At 40.7% G+C, this 21,485-nt stretch overlaps 1 protein-coding gene and 1 pseudogene across 2 annotated transcripts in view; one reads left to right on the top strand and one right to left on the bottom strand.

The window, feature by feature from the left end:
- The window catches only part of PHEX (phosphate regulating endopeptidase homolog X-linked), a 208,832-nt gene that overhangs the window by 68,562 nt on the left and 118,785 nt on the right, over positions 1-21,485 (bottom strand). Inside the window, exon 13 of the mRNA XM_027534507.1 lies at positions 3,915-3,992. Coding sequence (XP_027390308.1) covers positions 3,915-3,992 — 78 coding nt within the window. The remainder of the gene's footprint in view (positions 1-3,914; positions 3,993-21,485) is intronic.
- On the top strand, positions 9,848-10,385 carry LOC113887394 (annotated as a pseudogene). Its single transcript, XR_003509728.1, has one exon. The product of XR_003509728.1 is annotated as a histidine triad nucleotide-binding protein 1 pseudogene (transcript).

Below are 21,485 nucleotides of genomic sequence, written 5' to 3'. Positions count from 1 at the left end.
AATCAGTTGTTCCATATAACATTCTAACTATTGCTTCTTGACCCACATAGAAGTTTCTCAGGAGGTAGGTAAGGTGATCTGGTATTCCCATATCTTTCAGAATTTTCCACAAAGTGTTGTGATCCACACAATCAAAGGCTTTATCAATGAAACAGAAGTAGATGTTTTTCTGGAATTCCCTTGCTTCCTCTATGTTCCAGTGACCAATTTCTCCTCGACTTTTATCTAATCCATTCCCCAGTCCCTATCTTTCCTTTTGTGTTTGTGCCTGATGAATCACATCTTTACTTGCAACAAATAAAGTAAGCTGCTTTTCATTTGCAACAGCCTTTCCTGTTCAGAGTTTGTATTAACAGAAATTTCTCAGAGGCCCTATAGTAGTCCTTATCTACATATTTCTCAAAACCGAAAACACAGTCCCATTGTGTATCAGCAATACTTTAGTCCTTTTGCTATTAACCTTGGTGACACTGTTACTATCTATCACACCATGCATCCTTCACCTATTTTCAGGTTTTCTTTATCAGTTTATGAACAGAAATGGATTTTTTGCTTCTTGCATTTGTATTTTTTTCACTGTCTTTTTTTAAACTGTTAGAAATTCTGTGGCATAATTGTGTTTATCTCAGTAATGAGTCAGATGAAAGCCATTTCTTCACAAAAGTACTTTAAAATCTTGGTGTATAATGTCTTCAGTTCAGGCTGTGGAGACACGAGGAAATATACCTAACACTACATCCTGTCTGGCGTCTTGTCTCTTTTCACAAAAGGTACTACATTTATTGAACTCTTAAATTTGAGGCATTCACTTTAAACAGCAGCAGGCTGCCAACAAAACTTGATCAACTAAACACTGTGAATGAGCCCTGAATGCTATCTTATTGGATTAAGGCTTGAGACTGTTCCATCTGTGCAGCCTCTTAAATCAATTTCAGGCACATGGATACTATATGTGTTAATTTGTAATGACTTCTCCAAACCAAAATAATTTACTATGGGAAGTGAAAATTGAAGAAGCTATAACTAACACTTCTAGTGTGCTTCCTGTGTGCCAGGACCAGTTCTATATACTTTAAGTATGTTAACTTATCTGAGCCTCATAGCAGCCCTGTAGGCAGGGACTGGTGATGGACAGAGTTGGTGATGGACAGGGAAGCCTGGCGTGCTGCAGTCCATCAGGTCACAAAGAGTCAGACATGACTAAGCAACTGAACTGCACTGAACAGAACTGAAGGCAAGGATTATTACTATCTCCATTTTGATATGAGGAAACTGAGATGAGTAAACTGAGGCACAGAGAGATAGTATAACCTACCTCAGGTCGCACAGCTAGAAAACAGAAGAATAGGGATTTAACTCCAGACACTTTGATCCCAGGATCCATGCTCATAACCACTACAACAAACTGCCTCTCAAATCTTCTCATCCGCATTCATTTTTTAAAAATATGTATTTTGGGCTGTGTTGAGTCTTAGTTGCAGTGCACAGGAACTTTCACGGCAGCAGTGCAGGATTCTCTCTAGTTGTGGCACACAGAGCACACGGGCTCAGCAGTTCCAATGTGCAGGCTCAGTAGCTATGGTGCACAGGCTTAGTTGCTCCATGGCCTGTGGGACCTTAGTTCCCCAACCAGAGATCGAATCCACATCCCCAGTATTAGAGGACGGATTCTTAACCACTAGACCACCAGGGAAGTCCCCTCCTCTGCAGTCCTGACTTGAGATGTTTGCCAATCACATGTAATTCTCCAGGTTCTCCTGCTGAGGTACTTTGTGACCTGGTGATGCTCTTCTTAGCAACAATAGTTCTCATTGCTGCTAAGTTATAGCTATCATTTACAGGGAGATGACTTATGTGCCAGACATTATGCTAGGTGCTTTTACATTTATTTAATCTCATTTAAAAGATGCTTGCTCCTTGGAAGAAAAGCTATCACAAACCTAGACAGCATATTAGAAAGCAGAGACATTACTTTGCCGACAAAGGTCCATCTAGCCAAAGCTATGGTTTTTCCAGTAGTCATGTATGGATGTGAGAGTTGGAGTATAAAGAAAGCTGAGGGCTGAAGAATTTATGCTTTTGAACTGTGGTGTTGGAGAAGACTCTTGAGAGTCCCTTGGACTGCAAGCAGATCAAACCAGTTCATCCTAAAGGAGATCAGTCCTGGGTGTTCATTGGAAGGACTGATGCTAAAGCTGAAACTCCAATACTTTGGCCACCTGATGTGAAGAACTGACTCATTTGAAGAGACCCTGATGCTGGGAAAGATTGAGGGCAGGAGGAGAAGGGGACGACACAGGATGAGATGGTTGGATGGCATCACCGACTCAATGGACATGAGTTTGAGTAAGCTCTGGGAGTTGGTGATGGACAGGGAGGCGTGGTGTGCTGCAGTCCATGGGGTTGCAAAGAGTCGGACATGACTGAGCAACTGAACTGAATCTCACTTAATCTTTTCAACAATACTAAGACTTGACTATTATTATCTCCAGTCTTCAGATAACCAAAGGGAAGCCAACTGAAATTTAAAAACTTGCACTATCTCAAATAACTAGTAAGTGGAAGCTCCAGAATCACTCCAAAGCCTGTGCTCTTACCCACTTAACAATATGACCTCCATCCCTTCACTCATTTCAACCCAACCAGCTCTGGGAAAGCAGTTCCTACCCACTCTTCAACTTACTCCTCTGTTCCTCCAGCAGGGGTGCCTGACAAGAACCCTGCAAAACCCCTTCTCTGATTACAAGCAGAGTTTCCTAGACCCAGATTTCAGTCCTGGCTCTGATGCTTGGCAGGGCACTAAGGAAATCACTTAACTACTTTGAGTCTCTATGTCCTTTTCTGCAAGACTCAGATAAATACCATTTATTTCACAGGTTCAGTGTGGTGTTTAAAAGATAATGTACATGAAGGTGTCAGTATCTTTCATCATCATACTCATGGTGAGATTTTTCAGGACCAAAACAATGTGTAATAAGATGGGCTGTCAGAGCTTTGGGATACTGTGAAGCACAATTATTTTCCTCTAAAGCAACTAGATCAATACTTTGGAAGGCTGTATCTTGGAGCCCAATGGAGAAACTTTCAAATTAAAGTTTTCACTCACTTTTGGATGATCTTATAAAATTCCAATGTTCATGTACAAAGCTAGGATTGCTCGTTAAACCACAATCTCAGGAAAGAGCTACACTACAGAACCATAGTTATTTAATTAATTTTTTAAAAACTACTTTTTCAAGAAAATCTAGTGAACGGTAAAAAGAGGGGGTTTTGTGATGAAGAAAAGTTCTTTACCAGAACTATCTGTAGGAAAGCAAATGACAGTGGTTATGGTTAGAAAGGCCTGCCACTACTGGAAAATATATGTCCCATAATATTAGAATAAAAATTATTATTTCTCCATCAGAAACTTACTATACATATACAGTCCAATTCACAACAAATTATAGAATCATATGTATATCCACTTAGTTTGCCAAAACACTCATAAAGTTTAATGAAGTTAACTCACAACAGGCAAGATTTATTACTAGTCATTTACTATGAATGAAGCACATAAAGACTATTTAACAACAAACATCATATATTCACCATTAGAACATGTACATTAGTTGTAAAATACTCAGTTTTCTTAACTCTTTCCTTTATGATCAAAGTAGACCAAATCCAAACCCTTTACGGTATCCATTCAGGTACACATTCTTTCTGACACTTGCTTTATTGTGAATCTGCTCTAAATCTTATGATATGTCTGGCATAATGAGGCTCATATCTAGCCAAGGAATGAGTCAAAAGTTGGTGCTTTATGGCACAACCAGATTTAATTGCCTAGACTTGGGTTAATAGAAAGGCATGAGGCCAGTACAACTTGCCAGGGGAAAAAAAAAAAGAAATATAGTAAATTTAGCACTTACTGCCTTGAGGTCTTCATTAATATGAGTATCATTCATTATAAACTCAGGATAGCCAACTTTTGCCAAAACAGCTCTTGCCTATAAAAAGGAAAAAGAAAAATGATGTCAGAATTTCAGCACTTAAGTCATTAATAATCACAAGATGTAAGAATGTAACCTTCATCTGAAAACTCTATTTACTGAATATCTACTATATGTAATCAACTGTGAAGGACAAAAAAATTTAAAAAAAATCTAAGTCCCTTCCCTCAATACGTTAAAAGTATAGTGAATGTAGCAAAGAACTATATAATTCAACATAAAGGTTTAGATATAGACAATATTATCTATAAATAGATAACTATTTATAGACAATATTATTATTGAAGTCCAGAGCAGATACTATTTCCTCATGGGGAAGATGCTTAATGGAGAAGGGGAACAAACTGAGTCTCAGAGAATGGCTGGGATTCAAAATGTAGAACTAAGAGGAAGGAATTCCAGGAGAGAAAACAGCAGGGGCAAAGTCAAGGAGATAAAAAACAAAGCGTACACCAGAGAGATGGTGAGTGGTTGCACGGAGCTGGACAGAAAGCACAAATGGTGGGCAGAAAACAATGCAGGAAAATCAACTTCGGCCTGTTCCCAGGGTTTCCCGAATGCCATGCTGAGAAGTCTGTGTCTGATTTTACAGACAAGAGAGAACAAAGTATTTTTAGCAGCAATAAAATGAGTCACCCTTCAGTGAGATTATCTGTGCAATGATGGCTAGGATGATGGCTGGGAACGATGGCTAGGATGCCAGAAAAATTGGAGGGAGGGGGTCTAGACTAATTGAAGATGCATCATAACCATCCTTTTGATAGACATACCACTTATTCCCTGTTTTGCAGGATACAGGAAATGGATAAAGGAAAAAGCTGTCTCAGGTACATACAAGGAGCCTCCACAGCAGGGACGGGCAAAGTATGGCCTCTGGGCCAAATCTCTCTGCCTCCCTCCCCCTCCATCTGTTTCTATAAATCAAGTTTCACTGGCACAGAGCTACGCCCACTCATTTGCATGACTCATTTACATGGCTGCTTTTACACTATAATGGCGGAGTTGAAGAGTTGGGAGAGAAACCCTGTGGTCCACAAAGTCTCAAATATTTACTCTCTAGCCCTTTACTTTAAAGAAAAGGTTTGCCAACCCTTGCCCTCGAGAAACTGTCTCCCCTCATCCCCCCAATTCAGGGTTTCACCAAAACAAAAGAACAGCTTACTCAAAGGGTAAGTACAGTGGCGGGGCTCTGGCCAGATCCCTTTTGTCACTTCAGCACATCTCTCCCCAGGATCTATGTTCTTCTTCCTTTCTAAAGTCAAGCACCTGAGACTCTGAAGGCCCACCCAAGGGCTACTCCTTGTGAGCACTCAAGACAGCTCCTTCCTTGGGAGTTTATCTGCCTTGGGCCCCCAGCTCCACTGGCGGCCAAGCAGCCCTCAGCCAACGACTGACTATAGCAGGAATGTGAAAGTCCAGCTCCTTTGCTTCAGTTCAGGATGGAGTATAAGGTACAATTTGCATGCCAGAGTTCCCCACAGGATCAGACTATCTGAGACTTCCCCTGAAACAGGACCCGGGTCCATCTCTTACCCTTCCCAGACTGGCTTCCCTCATTCCCCTGCTGGCTGCTCCTGGGAACATTTGCTGAATAAATCATAAATCATTTGAATGTGAATCCTCATCTCCAACTCTGCCTCGAGAAGACCCGATGTAAGACACCAGGCAATCCCAAACATACTGATTTTATTCCATCAAAGCTAAAACCATTGCCCTTTGCACACTGCTCTTAGTAATGAGTCTTTTTTTCCTTCAACCCTTTCAATTTTCCTTACTCAAGAAAGAAATAGAATAAGATAGTACATTTTCTTTATCTTCCTTGAGATAATTCAAATATTAAATGTCTGAGTCTTGAAACTCCAGACTCAGAGAAGATTTTACAAGTGCCATAGGACACAGTCATAATGGGTTTTGCTATTCCAGACTCAAATACAGCACAGATCAAATTTTGTCTTCAAAGCCCTGTGAGTTACACCGAAAGCCTGATGTGACCCAGACAGGAGATAACTAGAGGTTACAGCTCTCCCTCAACACCGAACAATACAGCATATGTCTCTAGGTTACCTTCTTCCGAGACTCTTCTAATATTTCCCTCATTGTTTAATTCCTCACTGTGTTTTATCAGCTCACCACAAGTCATATATATAACTATAACAAATAAAGAGCTCCCGATAGCTTCAAAAAATAAAGGAATATACAAGCTGAGTCATCCACAATTGTTTTCTGAACATCGCTCTTTCCAGAGCATGCTGGTGAATTATGCATTGTTTTTCAAATCTCACGCTCTGGGTCCCCCACTGCACTATAGAGCTTCACAGAATATATTACCTTCTGCACTGTATATGCAGGTCACTGAATCCTTTTTTATTATTTAGCAATACCATGATTTGAAGAGAGCCAGAACAGAGGTATAAAAAATCTCTATTCATCTGCTAAGAACAGAAAGATAAAGTAATAATACTAATAGCAACACTGCCAACATTGGAAAAGAATATTTCTTCCCCCAAACTGTGCTGTGTTGTTATATCTCTATTCAAACTCAAGTCATCCCTGCCAGTCAGCCGTTGTCACCTCCACATCTTCCCACCCCACCCCACCCCATGCTACTCTCCCCTGAGAAGCCTCAAAACCCCATCTCCCCAGACCCCATGGGACCTGGCTCCAGGTCAGACTTTGTGAATGAAAAGCATTCACAGGAGACAGGAGGAGACACGTTATTCACTCACAGCCAGTAGCTCCGGGCAGGCAAGGCGCATCTGCAGGTAGCAGATAGAACACTTGACCAGCAGCTCCCACACACTCTCTGCAGAAGACCCCTAAGGGTATGGGCAGCAGAGACCATGGGCAGGCTCTACATTTCACTGCCCAGCCCTCCTGATGACTGCATAAGCCTCCAAATCCCTCTATTACACACCTTTCCACTTGACACACTTAGAAGGGCACCCACTCTCCAAATAAACTCTGAAAGACCCTTTAAAGGAAATAACTGATGACATCACTTTGTAATTTTTCAAGAATGGAAGAAACAAGGCACCAACAGCTTGATGGCAAAGCATTAGTGAGGCAGGCCTGAAATCAATTACTCCATGAGTTATATGGAAAAGAAGGAAAGGAAAGGGCCACAGCAAATACTGAGAGAATGGGGGGATAGATGGATAACAGACTGCACGTTATATCCTGCAAGAAACATTTCCCAGGCTATTTGTGGCTGATCAAAAACTCCAGTCTTCCATAACAAGTACATGCATTCAGTTCAGTTCAGTCACTCAGTCGTGTCCCACTCTTTGCAACCCCATGGACTGCAGCACACCACGCCTCCCTGTCCGTCTCCAACTCCCAGAGTTTACTCAAATTCATGCCCATTGAGTTGGTGATGCCATCCAACCATCGCATCCCCTTCTCCTGCCTTCAATCTTTCCCAGTATCAGGGTCTTTCAAATGAGTCAGTTCTTCACATCAGTTGGCCAAAGTATTGGAGTTTCAGCTTTGGCATCAGTCCTTCCAAAGAATATTCAGGCCTGATTTCCTTTCGGATGGATTGGTTGGATCTCCTTGCAGTCCAAGGGACTCTCAAGAGTCTTCTCCAACACCACAGTTCAAAAGCATCAATTCTTCGGCTCTCATCTTTCTTCACAGTCCAACTCTCACATCCATATACGACTACTGGAAAAACCATAGCTTTGACTAGACAGAACTTTGTTGGCAAAGTAATGTCTCTGTTTTTTAATATGCTGTCTAGGTTGCTCATAACTTTTCATCTTTCCTTGCTATTCTTTGGAACTCTGCATTCAAATGGGTATATCTTTCCTTTTCTTCTTTGCTTTTCACTTCTCTTCTCTTCATAGCTATTTATAAGTACTCCTCAGACAGCCATTTTGCTTTTTTACATTTCTTTTTCTTGGGGATGGTCTTGCTCCCTGTCTCCTCTACAATGTCACGAACCTCATTCCATAGTTCATCAGGCACTCTATCGGATCTAGTACCTTAAATCTATTTCTCTCTTCCACTATATAATCATAAGGAATTTGATTTAGGTCATACCTGAATGGTCTAGTGGTTTTCCCTACTTTCTTCAATTTAAGTCTGAATTTGGCAATAAGGAGTTCATGAGCTGAGCCACAATCAGCTCCCAGTCTTGTTTTTACTGACTGTATAGAGCTTCTCCATCTTTGGCTGCAAAGAATATAATCAATCTGATTTTGGTGTTGACCATCTGGTGATGTCCATGTATAGAGTCTTCTCTTGTGTTGTTGGAAGATGGTGTTTGGTATGACCATTGTGTTCCCTTGGCAAAACCCTATTAGCCTTTGCCCTGCTTCATTCCGTACTCCAAGGCCAAATTTGCCTGTTGCTCCAGGTGTTTCTTGACTTCCTACTTTTGCATTTCAGCCCCATATAATGAAAAGGACATCTTTTGGGGGTATTAGTTCTAGAAGGTCTTGTAGGTCTTCATAGAACCGTTCAACGTCAGCTTCTTCAGCATTACTGGTTGGGGCATAGACTTGGATTAGTGTGATATTGAATGGTTTGCCTTGGAAACGAATAGAGATCATTCTGTCGTTTTTGAGATAGCATCCAAGTACTGCATTTCAGACTCTTTTGTTGAACATGATGGCTACTCCATTTCTTCTAAGGGATTCTTGCCCACAGTAGTAGATATAATGGTCATCTGAGTTAAATTCACCCATTCCAGTCCATTTTAGTTTTCTGATTCCTAAAATGTCAACGTTCACTCTTGCCATTTCCTGTTTGACCACTTCCAATTTGCCTTGATTCATGGACCTAACATTCCAGGTTTCTATGCAATATTGCTCTTTACAGCATCAGACCTTGCTTCCATCACCAGTCACATCCACAACTAGGTGCTGTTTTTGCTTTGGCTCAGTCTCTTCATTCTTTCTGGAGTTATTTCTCCACTCTTCTCCAGTAGCATATTGGGCACCTACCAACCTGGGGAGTTCATCTTTCAGTGTCCTATCTTTTTGACTTTTCATACTGTTCATGGTGTTCTCAAGGCAAGAATACTGAAGTGGTTTGCCATTCCCTTCTCCAGTCGACCATATTTTTTCAGAACTCTCACCATGACCCATCTGTCTTGGGTGGCCCTATATGGCATGGCTCATAGTTTCATTGAGTTAGACAAGGCTGTGGTCCATGCATTCCTATCCCTTATTCACACGGACCTCTAGAAAGTGCTGCACATGACAACTGGACTGCCTTCCTTAATAAAGGAGGCTCAAATGCTCTTCACTACCTGTGTGACACTGAGCAAACTATTTAACTTTTCTGAAGCAAATACCGCCTATTAGCTATCCGATATCCACATTCCTTCTTCTTAGGGTTGACAATGGACCCAACAAAAAATAGTTGCATCACCCAGCTTCCTTTGCAGTTAAGGGTGGCTACGGGATGAGATTTTTGCCAATGACATATAACTAAAGGTCCTTGTTGCACTGCCAGGAATCTGTTTTAAAAGATGAAGACTCACCCGGCATGTGCTCTTTGCCTACCGTCCAGAGTTTTTCAACCTTAGCACTATTGACATTTCAGGCCAGATTATTTTTGTTGTGAGCTGTCTTGCGGGTTGTAGGATGTTTAGAAGCATCTTTGGCTTCTACATACTAGATGTCAGTAGCAACATGCCTCACAAGTCATGACAACCAAAGATGTCTTCAGACATTGTCAAATGTCCCCTAGGGGCAAAACTGCCCACTTGGTAAGAACCGCTGCTTTAGCCATATCTCTTCTTCCTTTTCACAATGCTGATGCAATGGCAGAGATAAGGCAGCCATCTTGTAATCACAGGGCAACAAACATGAAGAATAAGTCTACATGCTAAAAATGGTGGAGAGAGATGGCAGATGAGATCACCAAGGCTCAGGTCGCCCGGCCTGGCGGCGACACGATCTTCGGGAAGATCATTCGCAGGGAAATCCCAGCCAAAATCATTTATGAGGATGACCAGTGTCTTGCTTTCCATGACATTTCCCCTCAAGCACCAACACATTTTCTGGTGATACCCAAGAAATATATATCTCAGATTTCTGCAGCAGAAGATGATGATGAAAGTCTTCTTGGGCATTTGATGATTGTTGGCAAGAAATGTGCTGCTGATCTGGGCCTGAAGAAGGGCTATCGAATGGTGGTGAATGAAGGTTCAGATGGGGGCCAGTCTGTCTATCATGTTCATCTCCATGTTCTTGGAGGTCGGCAGATGAACTGGCCTCCTGGTTAAATGTGCTATAGGGATAATTTTGCCTTTTCTATGATCAGGTTTGCAAGTTCCAATATGCTAAACAAGTTGTTTTTTTTTTTTTTGCCTGTGTATGGAGGTATTGCAAAAATAATTTAAAAAACCCATACGTAATAAAAGACATTGTTGCATGGCCTGAAAAAAATAAATAAAAATAAAAAAAATAAAAATGGTGGAATGAAGAGTTGGTGCCATCTGGAGTCCACCATATCAGACATGAGGAAAATAAACTCCTAGTTATATGAGGCATTATATATCATGTTTTATATTGGCTGTAGCTCAGTGTAATACTAACATGGTGTCCTTTTCATAAGACATAGCCTGAGGAAAAAAATAGCACCTATACTTCATTTGGTTATCTGCAAGAATTCACGATGACATTTCATACAAACCACATTTTTTTGCCTTGGTCCAGAGTACATGATGAATAAATTTTGGCTGTAGTTTATACAGAGAAAGTAGACACACAATGTCTTCCAAGGATCTGGAGTAACGCTGTTATGTACCTGTCTGGAGGGTCTTTCAAGGGAACCCAGGCCAGGTTAAATCCTTAACTAAATAAATACCTTGATTACCAGGGGTAATAATGTCACTCTTTTTAGTTGTAGGTCAAGTTTTAGGGACCCACACAACATAGTAAGAGAGAAAGGCTGTTGAAGCAACCCTGCAATCAATGGAGACACAGATGGGCCCATGAGATTCTTGGAGCACAGTGGAAGATTTCTTGAGCAAAGCCAGATTCTAAGCATGAGCCAGGAGAATTCAGGCTGTTTGCATTCCCCCCAAATTCTAAGGATTCTTCTGAGGGCCACTATTTGCACACCTCACAAAATGGACCTAAGAAACATTATGAATGCTAATCTTAGCAAAAATCAAAGAAAAAGTTGCCTTTAGTATTCACCATCTTGGGTTCTGTTTTCCCATCCCTTCTCTTTCCTGTATCCATTCATCCCAGTACCCAGGCCTTGTGTGTTCAGACCTTCTGCTCTCTGATCATATCCAACACTGGCCTTTCATAGCAATATTCTATGCTCCAAAGTCATCTCTCCTTTCCCAACTCATCCATCAAAACTGTTATTCCCTCAAGGCAGCTGTCACTGGGCTTCTAATTTGTAATAAAATGCGAGTGACTAACAGCAATCTAATGTATTAACTCTAGAGAAATATCTGTATTTAAAAGAGTAGTTCATTAATCAAAGTGAGAAATCAAATTAAAAGGGAGGTTTCTGTAGCTGAGAGAACCTTCTTTCTGATACTACTCAAATCAAGCTAATGGGCTATTCCATTTAATCCTCCTTGTGTTCCCCACATGGAACACAGTGCTGGGCATACAGCAAGTGACCAATGCTCAATAAATACTGATTTTTGTAATATGTAATTTAGTTGATAAACCCATTCTGATCAATGGCAGTAATTGTATCAGAAAATATAAAAGGTTATAGTTTAACACATGACCAAAAACATCATTCAATGCTGTTCCCATTAAGGCATATATTTCCATATAAAGAGATCTTACTGAAAGAGATGGAAAACGAGGGGAAAAAAGAAAGAGACTTTCTAAGAACCTAGGAAACTGTCTGGAAAATGGAGCAATGTTTTAAATCCCTGGGATAAACTCTTGATGGGAACCAAAAGTGTATCTTTTTAATATAAGCTATTTCAATCAAACAACAAATATTTATTGATAATGCCCTTGAGGCTCAGGCCTCTCCTCAGTTCTAAAGGAATATAAAAATATATAAGATGAGCCATAGCCTCACTGTATTTGTATTAAAAGATGGAAGAGGAACATTCTATGACAACTTGCCGTAATTGCTACTATGAAAAATGAGCAGTAGCTTAATTATCTGAATCTCTCTGTTTCTCAGTTTCCTCATCTGTAAAATGTGGATAAAAGTACGTCTAATACCAGTGTAGTGAAATAGAGAGTTGAAAGAAGTAGCTGGATAACAAAGGAATTGGGAAAGGATAATTTTTGATTACCTAGATCAGGGGTTAATAATCTTTTTCTGTAAAGGGCCAGATGGTAAATGTTTTCAGCTTTGCAGGCCGTATGGTCTCTGTCACAACTATTCAACTCTGCATTATACCTGGGAGAGCAGTCATGGACACCACATAAATGAATGGCTGTAGCTGTGTGCCAATAAAACTTTATTTATAGACACTACTGAAATTTGAATCTCACATCACTTTTATGTAACATGATATATGCTTTTCTTTTGACTTTAATTAATTATTTTAATTGGAGGATAATTACTTTACAATATTGTGATGGTTTTGCCATACATAGACATGAATGAGCCACAGGTGCACGTGTCCCCCCATCCTGAACCCCCCACCCACATCCCTCCCCACCCCATCCCTCTGGGTTGTCCCAAAGCACCAGCTTTAAGTGCCCTGCTTCATGCACTGAACTTGCATTGGTCATCTGTTTTACATATGGTAATATACATGTTTGAGTGCTATTCTCTCAAATCATCCCACCCTCACCTTCTCCCACAGAGTCCAAGTCTGTTCTTTACATCTGTGTTTCTTTTGCTGCTTTGCATATAGGATCACCGTCACCATCCTTCTAAATTCCACATATAAGCATTAATATACAGTATTGGTGTTTCTCTTTCTGACTTACTTCACTCTGTATAATAGGTTGACTTTTTAAAAACCATTTTAAAATGTAAAATCCTTTCTTAGCTTGGGGACCATACAAAAACAGGCAGCATGCTGAACATGGCTCAAAAGCCATAGTTTGCTGGGCTAACACAGATAATTCAATGAGGACAGACTTCATTGAGTTTCCTCAATTAATGGCATGGAGCCTAGTACACAGTAAGTGCTCAACATCACTTGCTAAAGTGATCCATGCTGAACAGGGTGGGGGGTGTGTATATGTGGGCATGGCTTAGCTATTAAGTTTTTTATTTGTTATTTTGTTCTTTGCTATTACTAGCATGTACATGCAACAAATCTTAGTTGCTTGGGAGTTTATTCTGTGCCTTAAAATTCTTAGAACTAGAACTTTAAAAATCACAGTTAATTTCTGTGAAGACAACAGTTCATGAAGATTATTACTTTGAGAGAGAGAGAGAGAGAAGCTATCATAAATGAACCCAGCAAGAGAGAAAAAAAAAAACCTACGAGGAACACTGAAAACTTAAAACACAACATGACTTAAACTCTCAAGTCACCCCTCCTTCCCAGAATTTTATACAACAGCTTGATAGTGCTACCGGGAAGAACAGAACCAAACAATCCTACTTTGACTGTGAGCTCTGAAACAATATGTAATTTTTACACAGATGACCAAACTGATTTAGAGATAGGTCACTTGACTGCTTTATCCGGAATTTTCAAAGCCACTAAGTATTAAGCTGATCAGCAGAATCAAGACAGAAAGCTCATTTGTTTCAATCCCCGCTGACTTGGCTATTTAGGAGAGTCAGGAAAATTCTCAAACATCTTGCATGTACTACATCAAAGGAATCATTTTAATCACTTAATGCAACAGCTTTGTGTTTCCTCTGTAGTTAAGTCACTTAGCATATTTTTTCCTTTTTATTAATTTAACTAACTTAAGGGGAAAAATGGAACAACTGATGATCAACTGCCCTTTTACAATTTATAGCACAACTTTCTTATGCCTGCAACGGCTTTGAAAGCTTCAGTTGGGCTTAACCATGCCAAGGTCTCATTTTCCCTGATTGAGTTCTATAATAACTATTAAACATCAATCACAATTCTGAGCTTTAAGCACTGGAAGTTCAGGAGATTGTACATGAATTACACTATCCTTCAAAACAATAGCTATTTCCATAATGCCAAACAAACGACTTACTAGTGTAGATGTCTTGGCTGAAGATATGATCCTAAGCAGAGCTAACAGTATGGACGAAAATTGGCCTGGGGAACATGTTTTAATATCCTTTGGGGCTTTCTGGATTCCACAAATAATAACAACTCAGTTATCTGACAAATCAAATTTTAGCTTCTTGATAAGAATGGCAATGATTTATTATGAGTCTTCAAAAACTTTAATTCTGCAAATTGCTTTTGGGTGGGGTTCCCAGGTTCATGCATCATGCAGAAGGGACAACAGATAAGCGCCCCGATGAATCATATGGCTTTTTAAGCTCAAGTCACAGTTCTAATTGTACAAGAGCTGGAAGACAGGAATGCTCAGATCTCGGGTCTTCCACCCTTAACTCTGCCTGAATCATGTCCCAGTATAGTGGACAATGGGCTTCTCAATCCCTGGGTTGTGAAAATCCCCTGGAGGAGGAAATGGCAACCCACTCCATTATTCTTGCCTGGAGAATTCCTTGGACAGAGGATCCTGGTGGGCTACTGTCCATAGGGCCGCAATGAGTCAGACACGACTTAGTGACTTAGGATGTAGTAGACAATCTCCCCTTCTCTCCGATATGGACAACATTCTAAGAAGGCATGTTCCCAATTACAAAGCAGCTCTATCCATCTATCCATCTTCTCCCTCGAAAATGCCTATTCCATGTGTCTTGAAGGTGGGCAGTTTTTCCATTCCAAAACAGGAAACTACTCTGGTACAGGTAAATGGTCATTTAGCCACACTGGCACTCAACTGTTTCCTGGTATCATGGTGATAGCCCTCTCCCTTGGGTGAGCCCTGTACCCAACAGAGATTTTTTTTTTTTTTAAAGAACATTTGGATTTTCTTTGTAAATAGATGAAGCAGAGAGTAGCAACTGAGTTAGGAACCCAAAACCATCCTATGATTAATCCATAAAACAGCACATCCCCCTGATGGTAGGGGCCATATACCTTAAAATAGTGGCAAAGTGTGCAAGTCACCCAGTCCTGTCCGACTCTGCAACTCCATGGACTGTAGCCTGCCAGGCTCCTCTGTCCACGAAATTCTTCAGGCAAGAATACTAGAGTAGGTTGCCATTCCCTTCTCCAGGGGATCTTCCCGACCTAGAGATTGAATCTGGGTCTCCTGCATTGCAGGAGGATTCTTTACCATCTGAGCCACCAGGGAAGCACAAAGTAGTGGCAATTCTCACGTATTCCTTTTAAAGTTGAACAGGAAAGTGGCCAGATCATAGAATTTTTTAAAAATCAATGTCTTTTTATTACCTTCAATTACATGTGGTACTGCTCACAAAGTTTTCACAAATAGAACAGCTGCTGCTGCTGCTGCTGCTAAGTCGCTTCAGTCATGTCTGACTCTGTATGACCCCAAAGACAGCAGCCCAACAGGCTCCCCCGTCCCTGGGATTCTCCAGGCAAGAATACTGGAGTGGGTTGCCATTTCCTTCTCCAAAGCTTGAAACTGAAAAGTTAAAGTGAAGTCGCTCAGTCATGTCTGACTCCTAGCGACCCCATGGACTGCAGCCCACCAGGCTCTTCCATCCATGGGATTTTCCAGGTAAGAGTACTGGAGTGGGGTGCCATTGCCTTCTATGAGAACAGCTGCTAGACCTGTTCAAATGAATAGTCTAAGCTTCAATTAAGCAAATCCATTTGTCCAGACATAGCCAAGATGATAAAAGCCTGAGGGCCAGAACAATCCTATATTATAGTTAGGTCTTTATATGGGCCAAAGTAAATAGTACTTTTCTCTGCCCCACATGAAAAGAGCTCTATGTCATGGGTCAGCAAACAAATGCCAACAGGCCAAAACAAGCCCATCACATATTTTTGTTAAAAAAAAAAATACTGCATTTTGGAACATGGTGAAGGGATGCAGAATACACCATTGCAGTATCAAAATTACTGTGAGCTGAAGACATTTGAGAATCAACAGATACAGGAAGAGGCTTCTCTGCACTTCCCTCATCTGCCTAAAAGCAGACCTTCTGAAAGAATTCCACTGTTATAAATCCCTGATAAGGGAGGCTTCTCTTACCAGGGGGAAAGAGTGACTCCTATCACCAGAGATGAGAATTCAGCGCCAGGATAAGAAATTACATAAACAGACCTTACTAAATCAAACCTTACCTTCCACTGCTGCTGCTAAGTCACTTCAGTCGTGTCCGACTCTGTGCAACCCCACAGACAGCAGCCCACCAGGCTCCCCCGTCCCTGGGATTCTCCAGGCAAGAACACTGGAGTGGGTTGCCATTTCCTTCTCTTTACCTTCCACTAGTTTCTCTCATATATTTCTCACTCATTTCCCACCATTTATTGTTCTTGAAATCCTAACTCGCTCCCCTTTTAAGATGGCATATAAGGGCTATGTATAAAATAAATATGCTACAAGGATATACTATAGAGTACAGAGAATATAACCAATATTTTATAGTAATTATGAATGGAGTATACTCTTTATAAATTGTCAACCACTATGTTATACACCTGAAACTTATATAATATTATGAAATCAACTGTACTTAAATAAAAAATATAATAAAGCTTTTTTTAAAAATAGATGATATATAAAGCCTAAATTCTCACTGCTTCTTTGAGCTACATGTTCTGTGAGCTCCCAGATACCTACGGGAATAAATTTTGTCTTTTCTCCTGCTGGTCCATCTTTTGTCAGTTTAATTCACAGACCCTCAACTACTGAACCTCAAAGGATAGTAGTTTTTCCTCTCAAACAACAGCCACATTCATTTATTTATGGATTGTCTCTGCCCACTTTCATGCTCAGGCTGCAGAGTTGAGTTGTTGCAAAAGAGACCATAAGGCCCCCAAAGCCTAAAATATTTACTATCTGGCTCTTTGCAGAAAAATTATGCCAACACCTCTTTTACATAAGAAATTTCCAAATTTTTCAAAACTAACAGTAAAGATAGCAAGGGAAAAACAGGGACAAAGTTGACAGTTTCATCAAGATATAAATGTGATTAAACTTATAATAATGCTTCATGCTTTCTTAAGGTAAATACCTGAATTCTAAAAGAGAGTCAGCATACAAATATTAACCAGAAATGGGAATACAATGGAAAAACCAATGTACTTTTTGAGGAAAAGGAAAAAATGTACATAAATTCCTAAAAACCATTTTCAAATGTCAAGATTCAAAGTGTTCAGAAACGCACATTGAATACCTAGTCCCTAACACCTAATGTTTCTCAGATAAATTTAATCAGCTACTTAATCCTCCTGCAATTGTTAAATTACTTAAACCGGAGGCAAGTTGGAGATCAGGTTAAACAACACACTCTACTCTCTCATCAACAGTCCAACTGACCGGGAATTGTCTTCATTTTTTCTACTGAGGTTTACCTCTGATGTAAACAATACTTTATTAGCCTGAAAAAACTTCAAACTACCTTCCTCATAACTCAGGGGAGAGATAATAAGATACTTCCTGAATTATTAAATTAGGTAAATATACTCTGTCATACAGTTTTTCTTTAAGATGGATGACACAGAGTCAATGTTCAAGTAATGCTTGTTCCTTTGACTCTAGAGTCCTGTGGTTCAGAGCTTCTCAAACCTCCATCCTTGAACCATTAGCATCACTTGGGAGCTTGCTAAAATGCAAATTTCTGGACCTACCTTGGACCTACTAAGTCAGAATGTCTCTGGATTGCAATCCAGGAATATGCACTGTAACAAACCTTACCTTAAGGCAGAGTTTCTCAACCTTGGCACAAATGAATTTTGGCCAGATTAGTCTCATTTGGGAACTAATGAGATTAGTCTCATTTGGGAACCAAGGAAACATCACATGCAAAGATGGGCACAATAAAGGACAGAAATGGTATGGACCTAACAGAAGCAGAAGATATTAAGAAGAGGTGGCAAGAATACAGAAGAATTATACAAAAAAGATCATCATGACCCAGATAACCACAATGGTGTGATCACTCATCTAGAGCCAGACATCCTGGAATGTGAAGTCAAGTGGGCCTTAGGAAGCATCACTACAAACAAAGCTAGTGGAGGTGATGGGAATTCCAGTTGAGCTTTTTCAAATCCTAAAAGATGATGCTATGAAAGTGCTACATTCAATATGCCAGCAAATTTGGAAAACTCAGCAGTGGCCACAGGACTGGAAAAGGTCAGTTTTCATTCCAATCCCAAGGAAAGGCAATGCCAAAGAATGTTCAAACTACTGCACAATTGCACTCATCTCACATGCTAGCAAAGTAATGCTCAAAATTCTCCAAGGCAGGCTTCAACAGTACATGAACCATGAACTTCCAGATGTTCAAACTGGTTTTAGAAAAGGCAGAGGAACCAGAAATCAAATTGCCAACATCTGTTGGATCATCAAAACAGCAACAGAAAAACATCTACTTCTGCTTTATTGACTACGCCAAAGCCTTTGACTCTGTGGATCACAACAAACTGGGGAAAATTCTGAAAGAGATGGGAATACCAGACCACCTGACCTACCTCTTGAGAAATCTGTATGCAGGTCAGGAAGCAACAGTTAGAACTGGACATGGAACAACAGACTGGTTCCAATAGGAAAAGGAGTATGTCAAGGCTGTATATTGTCACCCTGCTTATTTAACTTATATGCAGAGTACATCATGAGAACTGCTGGGCTGGATGAAGCACAAGCTGGAATCAAGATTGCCAGGAGAAATAGCAATAACCTCAGATACGCAGATGACACCACCCTTGTGACAAAAAGTAAAGAAGAACTAAAGAGCCTCTTGATGAAAGTGAAGAGGAGAGTGAAAAAGCTGGCTTAAAGCTCAACATGAAGAAAACTAAGATCATGGCATCTGGTCCCATCACTTCATGGGAAATAGATGGGCAACAATGGAAACAGTGGCAGACTTTATTTTAGGGGGCTCCAAAATCACTGCAGATGGTGAGTGCAGCCATGAAATTAAAAGACGCTTACTCTTTGGAAGAAAAGTTATGACCAACCTAGACAGCATGTTAAAAAACAGAGACATTACTTTGCCAACAAATGTTTGTCTAGTCAAAGTTATGGTTTTTCCAGTAGTCATGTATGGATGTGAGAGGTAAATTATAAAGAAAGCTGAGCCCTGAAGAATGGATACTTTTGAACTGTGGTGTTGGAGAAGACTCTTGAGAGTCCCTTGGACTGCAAGAAGATCCAACCAGTCCATCCTAAAGGAAATCAGGCCTGAATATTCATTGGAAGGACTGAAGTTGAAGCTGAAACTCCAATACTTTGGCCACCTGATGCAAAGAGCTGACTCACTGGAAAAGACCCTGATGCTGGGAAAGATTGAGGGCAGGAGGAGAAAGGGACGACAGAGGATGAAATGGCTGGATGGCATCACTGACTCAATGGACATGGGTTTGGGTGGATTCCAGGAGTTGGTAGTGGACAGGGAGGCCTGGCGTGTTGTGGTTCATGGGGTCGCAAAGAATCAGACACGACTGAGCAACTGAACTGAACTGAACTGAGTGAGTGAGTAAGAAGGAAAAGGCACTGGGACTGGGGAGACTGGGAGACTGAACTGAACTGAATCTCATTTGTGGGGGTCTGTCTTGTGCATTGTGGAATGTTGAGCAACATCCTTGACCTCTATCCACTGGATGCCAGTTGACTCTTCCCCCTTACCAGTTGTGACCAAAAAAGTCTCCAGATCTTGCCAAATATCCCCTGGGGGTACAATAGCACCTTGGGTTAAGAATCATTGCTGTAGATGATTCTCATGCAAGCTCAGATGTGAGACACAATCTGATCTAGACTGTGGTACCTATCAAGGCATCTGGACCCACTTGGGAGAACTCCTGATATCATATTATCCATTTACAAGAAGGGAGTTCATCCATTCCTTCAATAGTCCTTGCTTGCTAGCTCAGTCACTTCAGTCGTGTCCAACTCTTTGCGATCCCATGGACTGTAGTCAGCCAGGCTCCTCTGTCCATGGGATTATCCAGGCAAAATACTGGAGTGGGTTGCCATTTCCTTATCCCGGGGATCTTCCCAACCCTGGGATCAAACCTGTGTCTCCTGCATCTCCTGAATTGCGGAGGATTCTTTACCCATTGAGCCACCTTAATGCTTACAAAGAGCGGTGCTAGGCCCCACTGCAGAGCCGGTGCACCCCTTCCCGCAAAGGCGAGGGGGTTCTGCCCATATGCTCTGGCAGTCACCACAGTGGCCACTGAGCACTTGGGAGGGGCAGCAGCTGGGGGCTCCAGTACCCCAAGGCTCCTCAGTATTCCTTAGGCACTTTATTCATGGTCACCACTATCACACCATTAAGAGCACTTTATGGAGAAAACACCATGATCTTGTCTCCCATCAATTTTTTAATGTGCCTCAGGCAATTGCAGTTCATCCTGATGTCTGGTCAATGTCACCTAAATCCCAGGATGACAGAGGCGAAGAATTAACAACTGGAAAGTGCTCTGCAACTGTAAGTCATGATAGAAATACACCCCAAAATCTCAGAGATCAAGATCTTAGAACATTAAAAGTTCTAATAACTTTTCTCTGAGTAGCTTGGTAAAATCTATTTTTAAGTACTTTGAGGCAACTAAAAAGCCACGTTAATACAATTACAGTTCACTGAAAAATTAGTATGCAATCCACTTTGAAAGCTAAAATCAGTCAAAGCAGGGTAATATTGCATTTAATTATAAAGATTAATTCAACCTTCATTTATTTGTACATGTGTTTGGCCTTTTCATTTATAACATAACACCCGAGATTCAAACACCGTCTGGTAAAAATGCCATACAAGTTTCAGCAGCATCTATTAAGAGTTGCAGATTTCATTTCAAAGTGGAAATGACAAAAAGACAAGGGGAGAGGGGCAAGAAGGGAGATAGAAGCAGTGGAGACTCAATTTAATAATGAGGTTTCCACCAAGGTGATGGAACTGTGTCCTTCTCTCTATTTCATTCCCTGCCATGTCACCTCCACAAACAGTCCTAAATAACAGGTCCTGTCCTCCCCAATTACAGCGTTTTTTGAAACAGCCAGATGAAGATTCAAGCGGTGTTGTGCACAGTAGTGTGAACTCTGATTATGAACTATGTCCACCATACTTTTCAAATGAACGTTACGTCTTCTTCAAAATTTGGCTTTAGTCACATGGTAGTTAAATTGACCACTTTCTTCATCATAATATCTGTTGAATATTCAATCTTTTACTGAATGATTATGAACTGCCAAATAAGCACCACAGACTTGAAAACATCTTTTAAAGTTTTTTTGTGTTCTAACAAAGTACACAATAAGTATACAAATCAAAGATTTGTTTTTAAGTACACACACACACGGACCTGCACAAGTGACTCTGAAACAAGATTTAAAATATTCATAGCACAGAAAAGGCTCCCTTGGGTGCCTTTCCAGTTAATAAGCT

Source organism: Bos indicus x Bos taurus, chromosome X (genome assembly GCF_003369695.1).
Source record: "Bos indicus x Bos taurus breed Angus x Brahman F1 hybrid chromosome X, Bos_hybrid_MaternalHap_v2.0, whole genome shotgun sequence".
In the NCBI taxonomy this organism is placed as follows: domain Eukaryota; kingdom Metazoa; phylum Chordata; class Mammalia; order Artiodactyla; family Bovidae; genus Bos; species Bos indicus x Bos taurus.
The sequence above is the reverse complement of the archived record's forward strand: the minus strand, read 5'-3'. Positions and strand labels throughout refer to the sequence as shown.